Genomic DNA, 12,970 nt, shown 5'->3' with positions numbered 1-12,970 from the left:
AAGTGAGTGGCGAGCACTTTTCACGCACGCGAAACGGACCTTCCCACCTGTTGGCGAGGGAGGCTGCGAAGCCTCGAGCGGCGTCACTCAGTGGGTGAGTACGCCGGAGCACAATATCTCCCACCTCGAACTGCAAGTCACGTCGCCCCCGGTTGTACTGTTCAGCCTGCTGTACCCGGGCGACGTCTAGATTTTCTCTGGCCTCTCGAAGGTTATCGGAGAAACGGTTTCGCAGGTCCTCTGCGAACTTCACGTAGGAGCGAGGCCTTCCTCCAGACTCTGTAGAAAGGAGGCTGTTAGAAAGCGGGAATGCGAGCTCCTTGCCGAAATTTAATTGGGCAGGAGTGAGACCCGCTGACCGATTAGTGGTTGTACGGGTTGCGAATGCCAGCTCGGGCAGTTTCGCGTCCCAGTCCTTGTGGCGCTCGGTGTAGGCCACTAGCATCATCTTAAGGTTTCGATTTACCCTTTCCGTGATGTTTGCTTGCGGGTGGTACGGGGAAGTTCTTTTGTGCTTGATTCCCAGTACTGCGCATGCGTCCACAAACACCTTACTCGTGAGATAGGAGGCATTATCGCTTACAAGCTGTGCAGGAAAGCCAAACCTAGCGAATGTTTCGAGTAGACACTCCCAGATTTTTTGCGAATCTACCTTCCGCAAAGGGAATAACTCGACCCACTTCGTGAAGTGGTCGGTTACCACGAATAAGTACTGATTACCCCGGGTACTACGTGGGAAGGGTCCCATGACGTCACAGCAACAAATCTGCCAAGGGCTCTGACTCGCGATTGGTTGCATGAGACCGGGGGGCTGGCCACCACGTGGTTTTGCCTTCTGGCACACCGAGCAGCTACGAGCGTATCGGAGCACATCCTGCCTCATGCCTGGCCAGGTAGCAATTTGGGATAACTTTTCGTAAGTCTTGCTCCCACTGCTGTGCCCTGCCAAGGCAGAGTCATGCATGTATCGGATGAAAAGCTTACGTAGCTTGCGGGGTATCACGGTCCAGAATGCCGAGCCATCCGGATCGTCGTCGGCCTGGGGGATGTAACGCAGCAGGAGGCCGTCGTCGCTCATCAAGTAGGAGTCGAACTCCTCGTCACTTGGGCGGTCGACTGGACCTCTTGCTGCCAGCCAAGCGGACACGCCCCTATTGAAAATAACCCATCAGCCTTGATGTGTTATGGGACCCTGTTAGACCTTCAAACCCTTTAGACCCGTCAACCCTTTAGACCCGTCAGCCCTTTAGACCCGTCAGCCCTTTAGACCCGTCAACCCTTTAGACCCGTCAACCCTTTAGACCCGTTAACCCTTTAGACCTATCAAACCTTTAGACCCATTAGCCCCTCAGAAATTGAATTCTCTATACTCCGTTTCATAATTAGTGTACAACACTGTCAAGGCAACTGACACGCGCAAATGGCTTCATCAAGTCCAAACGCGTGCACAAAGCTCATGATAAAGTCACATGCTCCTGCCAGTAGCCTCGACAGCATTGCGTACGAAGTATGAAATGGAGTACAGGTGTTCACAAACTTACAGCTTTAAAAAAGCTGCATGGCAGGCCCAGATGGTTGCAAACAATTGACCAAGACAAGATTTCAACGTAGGATGAAAGCAAATTTTTATTTGAATGTTATACACAGAACAAACATTTGTACTTAAGTTGTAGGTCACAGTATACATAAAACGTGATCTATGCATGCTGCAATGGGAAAGCAATATTTAGCACAGTAGAGTTTACTAAAATAATGGATATCACACTGTCCACTTTTTACGATGGCACCATCTCTTTAAAAACCATAAAAAAATAGTTTGTCATTCTGGAATCTCACTAAAAAACAAGTTCACATACAAAGTACAAAACACTAAATTATCCTCAATCAATCAATTATTTCCAATCAATCAATAACAACCAAGCTTTGTTAAAATATTCATGACTGCTTTATCACATAAATTAATTACTATTAAAGGGACACTGAAGTGATTATCACAGAAGTTTGGGCTATTTGGTATACAGATATAATTAAACACAAAACAGTGCAAAGACAAGGACAAAGTGAAAATAGTCACCGACAAGACACAACACTGACTCTCATCTAAAGATTTATGTTAGCATTCAGTACCAATAGCATACATGCAATACCAAATAAATGAAGGAAAAAAATAAATACATATCACGTGTTCAATACAAGATTGTTACTGGTTTGCCCTCCTCGCTCCAAGTATTGCCGCTCTTTATCAGAAAGCACGAGCGACGGGGCGCTAGCACAATCTGGTCCCAGTTTCACGATATCACGAGCTTCTATTATTTCACGCGTGACACTGTCTTTATTTTTAAAAACCACTTGGTATTTGTCGAAGACAGGGACGCAACTGCAATCTCTGCAGTGCACCCCTAGGTGACCCGACACCACTTTAAAATGTTATACTGGTGTTCTCCGAGTCAATCGTTGACACATCTTCCTGTTTGACCAAAATAACGACGCCGCAAGATAATGGAATGGAATAGGCCACTCCCTGACACAAGCCACGAATTGATATTGGTGTTTTTAGTGCACCCAATCTTACTTGTAACATCTGAATTAACATTTCTGCAGAGCCCAGCCGGCTTATTTGGTGCTGTTAATGTCAAAGTTGTGTTCTCAGCACCAAAAGAGCAGCCCGGCTCTGCAGAAAAGTCAATTCAGATGTTAAAAATAAGATTGGATGCACTAAAAAAACACAAAATCAATTTGTAACTTGTGTGCAGGGAGTGGTCTATTCTATTATCTTGTGACCCCTGTTAAGTCGGTCAAACAAGATGTGTCAAATATAACATATTAAAGTTGTGTCGGGTCACCTAGGGGTGCACTCCAGAGATGGCAGTTGCACCGTCTTTGAAAAATACCAAGTGCTTCCTAAAATCAAGACAAGCGAAGTGGTCGACGAAGAGTGCTTGTTACCGAATCGCAAGCGATGCCTTCGCCCACAATGAAAAAGCCTAGTCTTATCCGAACGTGTGCCATAAGACTTTTTTCAAAACAAGTCATAATAAAATTGTTTGGAATCTATACGTATTGTAGGACCTTCATTGATCTAGACCAGGGGTGGCCAAGCTGCGGCTCGCGAGCCGCATGCGGCCCTTCGCGTGTTAAAGTGTGGCTCGCGGCTCCCTTCCCTCCCCGTACCCCCCTCCCACTTTCCCGCCTCTTTTCCGGTCCACCAGCACTTCCCCAAAAAGAGAAATTGAAATCGGTTTAAATTGAAAGACAGGTTGCGGTTTGGTAGTGTTGTGCCACTGCTACCCAACGTACAGTTGGACTGCTTTTGACTCGGATAGATTGAAAATAGTTTGAGTTCCCCCCCCCCTCTCCACCCCGTGGCTCTTGGAAGTTTCGTGGTTTTGTTTGTGGCTCTCAGGCCGGGTCAGCCTGGCCACCCCTGATCTAGACCATGTAGTCCGAGAGAAATATCAGTCCACATGTTCTATTGCCCCAAGAGAAATAAGCAGTTTTGTAATCTAGAAATTAATATGTGTATTAAAACCTTTTAAACAATGTAACATACAAAAAATATTTTTTCTAAAAACCACTTCGGTGCCCCTTTAAGTATATTGATTGCACTCTTCCCTATAATACTGGCAGGCTTTGTTACTTAATTGGCAGGCCGTGTCCACATCACAGCTCCAGCTCTTGTTTGCAAATCACATGTCCCAACCTGTGACCCTGGGTGAACAGATGAAATTAATACAGTGAAAAAGATTGACTATAAAAATATTGCAAAAGGTCCGAGCTCGCACTGAGCACAAACGTCACCACTCGAGATGTGCAGACCTTTTTGAGTCCAAGCCCGACTACTTCTTTCTTCCGAGCAATCACAATAGATTTTTAAAGAAAAAAAAACACTTGTCACTTTTCGATCATTAACACTAATTAAAACAACAGTAGTAGAAACCAGCCAGTTTGCCGGCCATTGTCAGAACCCCAAAATTCCCCCACCCCCTGGGTGCAGCCCTGCTCTGAGGAGTCGTAGCAATACGTCTCGTGGCTCAGACAGAGCAGTACACCATGCCGTCTCAGACCTGGCAGAGCATAGCTTTTACTGCAGATTATTATAGGTGAGGGGAAAAGTATTGAGTATTCAGCACCTGGAAAGTCGGTGATAAGGTCATCAAATAATGAACGAGAAATGGTTTGTGCCAAAACTGGCACTGACTGCGAGCCGATTGGCCACCCAAGAGAGGGACGAAAACAACTTACAAAACCTTGTCACAGCTCAATTTTTTTTATTAGTAGTACTGAATTGCTTCGAAGCAAAGTGCTCACCTGGCATACATTATATTTTTCGCCACTGTATAAGCAAACCTCTCACCTTGAAGGACCCCAGACACCAGCTAGGAGACAAAAACGGGACAACACAACACAGTCTCAAAGGCGAGGTTGTGTTGTCCCGTTTGTCTCCTAGTCTCTGGGGTCCTTCAAGATGATTACCCCCACTCGCCTGCGAGTTAACCCTTATATCAGTATAACCAAACATTGACTTCTCGATAAGTGGCGTTAAAAATTACTTTGTTCATCCTCATGGACAAGTACAAGTGCCCTAGCACCAAGAGTTATAATTGTTTAAACTCGCAGATAACACTGCGAGGTTAACATAATAGGCCTGTTTGATTTGCCTGAACTTGCTGAACTGGTTCAGTCAGGGTAGAAACTGGCGCATTTGATTTCACCGGCAATGCCTGCACAAATCCTGCACTCTCTGAACTGGGACTGAACTGGTGCAGAACGTTCCGGCAAATCAAACAGACCTAATGCAAATCTTGCAGTTCTCTTACCTGCAACGTTACCTTCTCGCGTCCGTGCATTTCTCGCTCAGAAACTTGCGAATTAGCTTTGCGCGTTTGACAGCCTGCTCCATAGGGATACCTTTGTCTGTAAGACGGCTAATGAAGAAGCCTAAAAAGAAAGAATCACATTAAAAGGATGCCAAACCAATATACAACAAAGCTAGTTTGTCCAGGTATGCTTCATGTGCTTTGCAGTTCAAATGGGTAGACACCCATTGTGAAGTGTGACTACTTTCTGTTGCCTGTCACTCCTATCGGTAGCAGTAGGATGCCGTGCATAAGAAAAGAGCACTTTTTTTTTCTTCGGCAAGTTTATATTTTAGATTTTTATAGAACAAGATACACCATTTATGGACACCTTCAAAGAAATTTGTATTGTACTGATAGCATAGGCTTGCTGGGAAAATTAATTGTTTAAAGTGCTCATAAATAATAAGCATAAATGTTACTCACTGCGCAGTACGTCCACCTTCTCTGGTGTTAAAGGGGGGAAGGCCTCCGTGTGCCCCAGGGCCTTTGCCTTGTTCGATAGTCTCCCCGTGGGGCTCTTTCCCTTCAAAATGTCCGCGCCCCAGATTGAGGTGGCTGCCTCTTTGGTAAAACGACTGTCCACCATTAGGCCATGCAAATCCTCCCACTTCTTGCTGGGAATGAGAATATGGCAACCAATGTCAACCTAGAAAAAAAATTACATTTCCAAATGAAACACGTGAAGAAAATATATAGCATGACGGCTTTTTGAGGAGGATTTAAGGGTAAGGTACTGTCTGCACGCAAAGGTGAGCATAAGAAATGCAAGTGTTTTCAAGAAAGCATAGAAAAAGATGATGACAAAAAAAGTAGCACAGCGAGATCTCAGGTGCATGGCCTTGTTGGGCTATATTTACTTTGCTATAGCTAGGATTTCTTGTTTTCGGAGATCATTTTTAGTGAAAATCGAAGGGTGGTTAGAAGATACAATTCAATGAACGAGAGATCCACTAACCCTTTGTCCCGAACGAACCAGGCGATTTAACCCCCTTTTTTTAAATGTCCCAACCTTGAAAGGAAACTAAATTGTCCTCTCTGACCGCTCACCCCATTGCCTGACTAAACCTAAAGTCTCAAACGAACGCAGTGCAGTGCGTTGAGTCCCAGACGAATGGGATATTAGAATGCAGTGCAGATGTCGGCCAAGAAAAGACTGGAAACACCGAACGTTTAAGGTGGAAAGTGTTGGCTGACAGCTGACACATGTATGTACAGTTGGCAGCAAAAGTATGCAGGGCACGGGAGCGCGTGACGTAAGCATCCATACGCCACTGCATTAAAGAGCCGCGCTTCGTGCATGTACGGCCTTTCCGCTTGCTGTCATAACTCTTTCGCTCGTTTGTCCGAATCACTCTTGATAAGCGAAGTCGGCGCCAGGGGTGCAAGTTGCTGCTTCACCGGCTGTTCTGCCGCACATCTGTTTCAGCTGCCTCAACCCCCCCCTCACTCGGAGCGCGGGTCACTTGCCAGATAACATTTCGCGTCGGGCTCGGCTGCGGGTTGAGCAACCATTGATATTTATATTTTGCTTTTTACGCTTGTCAGGGGCATGTTATGCCATTTGTACTAATACACCCTTCTTTTCTATGTTTGACACCTATGATCCCAGGTTGTCTATTGGTCAGTATATGCAATAAAATGTATATTAGGCGCAAAATATTGCTTATTTTAAAATGGCTGCTCGATGGATACTCTCATTATATCCCTAGGCTTTCAGTTGAGTGCTAAATAGTGCTTTACACATACTATGTGAATCCTATTTTCTCCTCAATGATTTCTCCAATCATTTAGACTGCAGTACAATGTTAAGTAAAAAGAAACTTACCATTGTAGCACCTGACTCGCCGTCCCCACTTGCTGGGGCTGGTGGATGAGTTGGTTGGGACGCAGGCGCCTGGGATGCATTCACCTGAGGATTTGAAACACAGGCTAGTTAGGCTCGACAACTCATTTGATGCTTGTGCCCCACTCACGGCTAGCACTGCTATGACATACAGATCCACCTTCTGGCGGGTTTGAATCCTGACAGTGGTGCTCAGAATACAATTCAGGCTTATGTATTAGACCGTTTTACTGAAAGACAGCGAGAGAGAAAAGGGCAATAAGCTACCGGCGCTTTCCCCCTCTCTGGGTGTGTAGAAAGAGTGAAAGTCCCGGATGAGAGGCTTCGCCAGTGTTGGGTGTCTGCAGTGCCGGAACTTCGTTCGCGCTTTCTTCTCAGTTTTAAACTCTCAAACTTAATTAGAGCAACGGGCTTCGATGGCGACAGTCCCCCGGTCATCGGGACATCATTGCTCGGTGATAGGGTGCACGAATAACGACGGAAAGCGTTGAATACTGTCCGAGGACTTATGCACCTTGCAAGGAATCTGGCAAGGCGAGAGCGGCTGCAATGTCTTTAAGCTCCATCGCTAAGTTTTCACATGACCCCGGTCTCTGGTGGCAGTGGATTGCGTCCATAAACCGGAAAGACGTTTCCTCAACGTCATCCTTTCGACTGTGCTCGGAACATTTTGTGAATGGAGCGCGCACCGAAAGCTGTACCGCCGATGAACATGGGGTACACTCGAAAGGTGCGTGCGAGTTTTCTCGTGATAATTGCTGTTTCAGCTTGTAAAATTTTGTAACCAAATTTATCTTAATATTAACATTTCGCAGTGGTGACATTGGCTCGATTTTATTATCTACAACACTTAGTTGAAGGCTCATTTCCGCCGCCGGGTGTGGCTGGAAATTGTTGAAAAGTTAGTTCTATCGGTTTTCCTGAATCACAATCTCCTGCGCGATACCAGAGTGCCGGAAAAGGTGCTCCTTGGAATGCCCCTGGTGGGTTGTTTCCGTTGATTGGGCACTTTGAAGCGCTGGATATTCGCTGCAGGGTACGTCTTGTGTGTTACGATCTCCATTTTCGAATAACCGGTTTGAGTTGAGCTAGTAGGTACAAGTCTGTAAGAAACACCTTGAACACTAAACACTTACACATAGACAGGACAGGACATACACAGAGACGACTATCAACTATTTAATACTTATTCTTCCTCCACCTCCTCCTCTTCTTAGTCCCTTCGAGCATTCCCCGATTGCCATCCGTCCGTCCATCACGCTGCACAGCAAAGAAAAACAATAGCTACGGTGTGTTACGGCTTTGGGCCAGTTACTCGTGAGGACAGTCATGGGAAGAAGTTCTCAAAACATCCACGGGATACTGATGTCAGTGACTGGAAGTGGAAATGTATGGGGTTAGCTTGGGCATTTGCGGATAGTTTTTCAATTTTCATTCATGTAGTATAGGCTTTTCTTTTCGTCTATGGTTTATTTTTTATATATATACTCCTTATTATGCCTTGTTCTTTTTAAAAAATTCTAAAAAGTGCATCTTATCTCGCAATCGTGGAATTCTCGAAGGGACTAAGAAGAGGAGGAGGTGGAGGAAGAAGTATTAAATATTTGATAGTCAGCTCTGTGTATGTCCTGTCCTGTCTGTGTCTAAGTCTTTAGTTCTCAATCCGTTTTCGAGCCTAATGTGCACATTTCTTTTTTTTGAGTCATGGCATCCACCAGTGTGGCGACGGGGGGAACAGCGGCAGCGAACGTGCCAGCAATAGAAATTGGAGGCGAGTACTCAAAATATTGCATCAAATAGTAAAATAATTCGTGGCTGCTTTGAGGCTTTCTGCGGTTCGATATAAGTACATCTAGAACGTCTTCGTCGTTCATCCACAGGGAAATATAAGAAAACGGACACGCAAGATAAAAGCAGCGCAGCAAAACGATCTGTAGCAGCTCCGGGTGTTTACAAAAGTTAATAGAGCTTCCCGTGTCATGTATCGCTTGTTGATTACTAAACACGGCTACGTTGAAATAGGTACATTGCGAGGAAAATTGATAAACGGTTCATCAGTTCCAGTCATGCGGAAAGCGATGGAGCTTAAACACATTGCAGCCAAACTCGCCTTGCCAGATTCCATGCAAGCTACATAGGTCCTCGGACAGTATTCGACGCTATCTGTCGTTATTCGCACACTCTACCACCGAGCAATGGTGTCCCGATGACCGGGAGTTTGTCGCCATTGAAGCCCGTGACTAATTAAGTTTGAGAGTTTAAAACAGAGTTATAAAATTTAAAAGCGCTAACAAAGACGAGGACGAAAAAGGAAGGTCCTGTTCGTCCTCGTCTTTGTTAGCGCTTTTAAATTTTGTAAGTCATGAACCAACTCGCCCGCTTTGCCACTTTAGTTAAAACAAAGAAGCGCGAACAAAGTTCCGGCAATGCAGACACCCAGCACCGGCCAAGCTTCTCAGCCGGGACTTTCACTCTTTCTACACACCCAGAGAGGAGGAAAGCGCCAGTAGCCCTTTCCCCTTTTCTCTCTCGCTCTCAAAACGGCACTACTCACGATAAAACGGTCTATACCAGGGGTGGCCAAGCTGCGGTTCTTCGCGTGTTAAAGTGCGGCTCGCAGCTCCCTCCCATACAAACCCCCCCCCCTCCCCTCCGCCACCCTCCCGGTCACACGAGCACTTCCCCAAATAGAGAAATTGAACGCGTTTTAAAATGAAAGACAGGTTGAGGCTTGGTAGTCTTGTGCTACTGATACCTTACGTACAGTTGGACTGCTTTTGACTCGGGTGGGTTGTACGTAGTTCGAGCTTTGTTTAATGCTCTAAACAAAAGCAAGCCCCCCCGCGGCCCTTGGAAGTTTCGTGGTTTTGTTTGTGGCTCCTAGGCCGGGTCAACCTGGCCACCCCTGGTCTACACCAACAGGCTACACGATTCTATAAAAACGATCCCATTAGGCACAAAAGATTGCGCATTTTAGAATGTCTGCTCGATGGCTACTCTCATTATATCCTTGGACTTTCAAGTGAGTACTAAATAGTGCTTTAACATACTGTGTGAATCTTATTTTCTTCTCAATGATTTCTCCAATAGTCTGCAGTACAACGTTAACTGAAAAGAAATTTACCATCATAGCACGCGACTCACTCGCCTTCCCCACTTGTTGGTGCTGGTGGACGGTTTGGTTGGGACGCAGGAGCCTGGGATGCATTCACCTGCGGATTGGAAACATAGGCCAGTTGGGATTGACAACTCATTTGATGCTCGTGCCCCACTCAAAGCTAGCTCTGCTAGGACTTACAAACCTGCCTTTTGGCGGGTTTGAATCCTGAGAGTGGGGCTCGGAATACAATTGAGGTTTACGTATACCAACAGGATATGTGATTCTACGAAAATGATCCTATTAGACACAAAAGATTCATATTTTGGAATGCCTGCTCGATGGCTACTTCTCATCATATCCTTGGACTTTCATTTTAGTAACAAGCAGTGCTTTACTCATACAGTAAAATTAGATTCATTATACACTGCGGTAAACTTTTTGTTTAAATTACCCGGACGACTCAAATGAAAGAAACGAAAAATGAAAAAAAGAGCCCAATCCAATTCACTTTAAAGGGCAACTCCGGTCCATACTTTCGATTTTGGGATTATGACTGTTTTAAGTGCAGTCAGCGTCCCTGAATTGCAAGGTGTAATTTTTTTCTCGTTATTGTGCATAGTTTTAAAGGTATCGACGCCTTAAAGTTTTATTTGGGGCGCGGCCAACAAAACTGAAACTAGCCGCTCGAGGCTCCGGCAACACTGGAAATCAGCCGCTATGTGAACGTGACGTCAGGATCGTTCTCGTTCAACGAGTGCGAAGTCTGAATGGCACCTAGCTCTATTGCGCTAGCCGTCTAAAGATGGGAGGTAAGCTGACTTTGTTTTAATTCTGTATACGTGGTAGCTATCCAGCATATGCAGCAAGAGTTAGTGCATATACCTAAAAGCTAGCGACTGGAAAACCCGTGAACTCGTACGGTGCCGTACTCGGCGGCCACCGCCGTGTGTGTGCTATGCCGTATTCGTTGCTTGTATACCCGAAAGCTAGCGACTGGAAAACGAGTGAACTCGTTCGCTGCCGTAGTCGGAGGCTGTGGCCGTGTGTGCGGTCTTCCGTACTCGTCGCTAGGCCTAAATTGTCATCGGGGCTCCGTGGATGGTGCGGCGTTGCTCCATCCACGGAGCCGCGCTGCCAGTGATGTACAGTACTGGGGGCCCTCTCGCTTTTGCGCTGCGGGTCAGTTCCAGACGCGAAGCTTTGAGGCTCTCCGGCGCGGGCCGCGGCACCCGAACACACGTGTGCTGGGCTGTACACGTCTGTTTCTTTGTTCTTTTTTCCTCGGGCGCGTAAAAGCCGAAGTCCAAAGTCCACTCGTCGAACAGCGTTCACCCACACCTTCTACAGTTTCCGGTCCGTTGGAAACTTGTGAAAAAGCACGTCCGTGTTGCGCAGCGGGTTGTTTGAGCAGCCCACAGCGCTACAAGTTGCACTCGGCATCTTTCGAGGAACAGCTGGGCAGTCTTGGGCGCTCCGAGTTGCTCGCTAACACGAGTCTTAGAGTCCTCACAAGCAAATAAACAAAAGCTACACGGGCTACAGATAAAAGCAACGGCTAAACACGCCAATCATAAGCCGAAGAAGCGGTGGTAGCGACTCAATTTCTCTGACTGCACTTCCATTTCCGTCCACCAAGACCGTGACAAGCAAAAAGATTAAGGTTCTACCGTAGGCAGCCGAGTTGCAGCCGAGTTGCTTGTTTATTTTCCAAAGTACTTTTATGTGCCGCCATGCCATACTGGCCGAAATTGAGCACGTTAGCATTCAAAGCTTCAGTGATATGCAGAAAAGCCTCCCCTAGAGCTATCAAGATTTTTTTTAAGTTACATGTGCGATCCTCATGTACTATGACCTCAGATATGCGAATTCTCAAGGAGCACAAGCAACTACTTGCAAAGCAATCATGCAAGGAGTAAAGTTCAATACTCTGGAGGAGACCCACAGCTACAGCGATGAATGCGCAACTCTGGCTGCCTACAGTAGCTATGTACAAGAACTCAGAAAGACATAACACGGCAGCCCCTTTGTTCCCACATTAAGCACGTGAAGGGTACATAAGTAAACACACGTCTGAGACGCGTTCCAGGCACCACATTTAAAGACATCCGATCATGGGCCGTTAAATTGCGTGAAAGAGGATGGTGAACAGCAGCCGACATCTCATTTTCGACTTGAAGAACAGCGGAAATTGAAGCAGCAAAAGCAGCTGCAACAAACACGGATGTAAAAAAAAAATGAGGGTGGTGTTGCCATTGTTTCATGACTGTCGTAGCTTTTCTACTTTTCTCAGTTCATAAGATGGGAGTCAACTTTTTATAATGGAATTTTAAGAACACACTTAAGCCCATTCGGCTTTGTGGCACGCAGTCGCGGAACCGAAATCTCTTTTTTTCTTTCCTGATTTATAACTGTAACTACACATGCATGCATTCGCTCGGGTCTAATTATGCGATGCGGTGCCCTTGCACGTTCAAACTAAGGAGCTTTCTCCCTTCCAAAGAAATGTAAGCACGCTCATTGAGAATGCTGACAACTGATCAAATTAAATGAAAACTCGAAATAGCTACGGATGAATTAACAAACTTTTACTGTACTGTATGAATCCTATTTTCTCATCAATTATTTCTCCGATCGTTTATAGATTGAAATGTAACATTAACTGAAAAGCATCTAAAAGCATCTTACCATCACCGCACCAAGTTCGGCTTCGCCACTTTCCCGTGCTGGTAGAGGAGCTGCTGGCAGGGACACAGCAACCTGGGAAGCACTGTCGTATGATGCATTCACCTGAGGATTTGAAACACAAAGCATATGGGCTTGACAACTCATTTGATGCTGGTCTCCGAACTACAACTAGCCATATACGTTGCTCCGAGGCAAAAGCGCTGCCTACACATCCCTAGTTAGCTGGTTCGGATCCCGTCCAAAGTGAGTGCAATATGACTAAGGCTTAATGTGGAGAATTCAGGTGTAACTAAGATTTCGGTTACATACCAAAAGATCTCAAGGCGGTCTAAAGCAATTCCTGGTCCTTTAGTGTAGCATGCTGCATGCTTTTTAAATGCAAAGCATTTCTGAGCTAACCCTTTCCACTTTGCGCGTCGGTCGCCGGGTCGCTGTGGGTTCTGTCTGAAACCACTAATTAGCAAAAGGCACCAAAAAGCGTCT

At 45.9% G+C, this 12,970-nt stretch overlaps 1 protein-coding gene across 1 annotated transcript; it reads right to left on the bottom strand.

Moving 5' to 3' along the window:
- Positions 1-1,600: 1,600 nt before the first annotated feature.
- On the bottom strand, positions 1,601-12,545 carry LOC115326903 (BEN domain-containing protein 5). Its single transcript, XM_042291195.1, has 6 exons — positions 12,488-12,545; positions 9,827-9,914; positions 6,685-6,768; positions 5,283-5,505; positions 4,818-4,938; positions 1,601-3,708 (listed from the first exon to the last, which is right to left on the bottom strand). Exons 2-5 carry the CDS (start codon positions 9,908-9,910, stop codon positions 4,826-4,828), a joined length of 504 nt encoding a protein of 167 aa, XP_042147129.1. The 5' UTR covers positions 9,911-9,914; positions 12,488-12,545; the 3' UTR covers positions 1,601-3,708; positions 4,818-4,825.
- Between the last annotated feature and the right edge of the window lie 425 nt (positions 12,546-12,970).

Source organism: Ixodes scapularis, unplaced genomic scaffold (genome assembly GCF_016920785.2).
Source record: "Ixodes scapularis isolate PalLabHiFi unplaced genomic scaffold, ASM1692078v2 PGA_scaffold28__5_contigs__length_5199819, whole genome shotgun sequence".
Lineage (NCBI taxonomy): Eukaryota > Metazoa > Arthropoda > Arachnida > Ixodida > Ixodidae > Ixodes > Ixodes scapularis.
This window is presented reverse-complemented; position numbering and strand designations above follow the sequence as displayed.

Bases quoted from the DNA above. Each gene is read 5' to 3' on its own strand.
- LOC115326903 (XM_042291195.1), bottom strand. From the start codon at position 9,910: ATGCATCCCAGGCTCCTGCGTCCCAACCAAACCGTCCACCAGCACCAA. The intron at 6,769-9,826 runs GTAAATTTCTTT...TCAAATCCTCAG, and splicing joins GTGAGTCGCGTGCTATGATG to GTGAATGCATCCCAGGCGCC. The intron at 5,506-6,684 runs GTAAGTTTCTTT...TTTTTTTTCTAG, and splicing joins GCGAGTCAGGTGCTACAATG to GTTGACATTGGTTGCCATAT.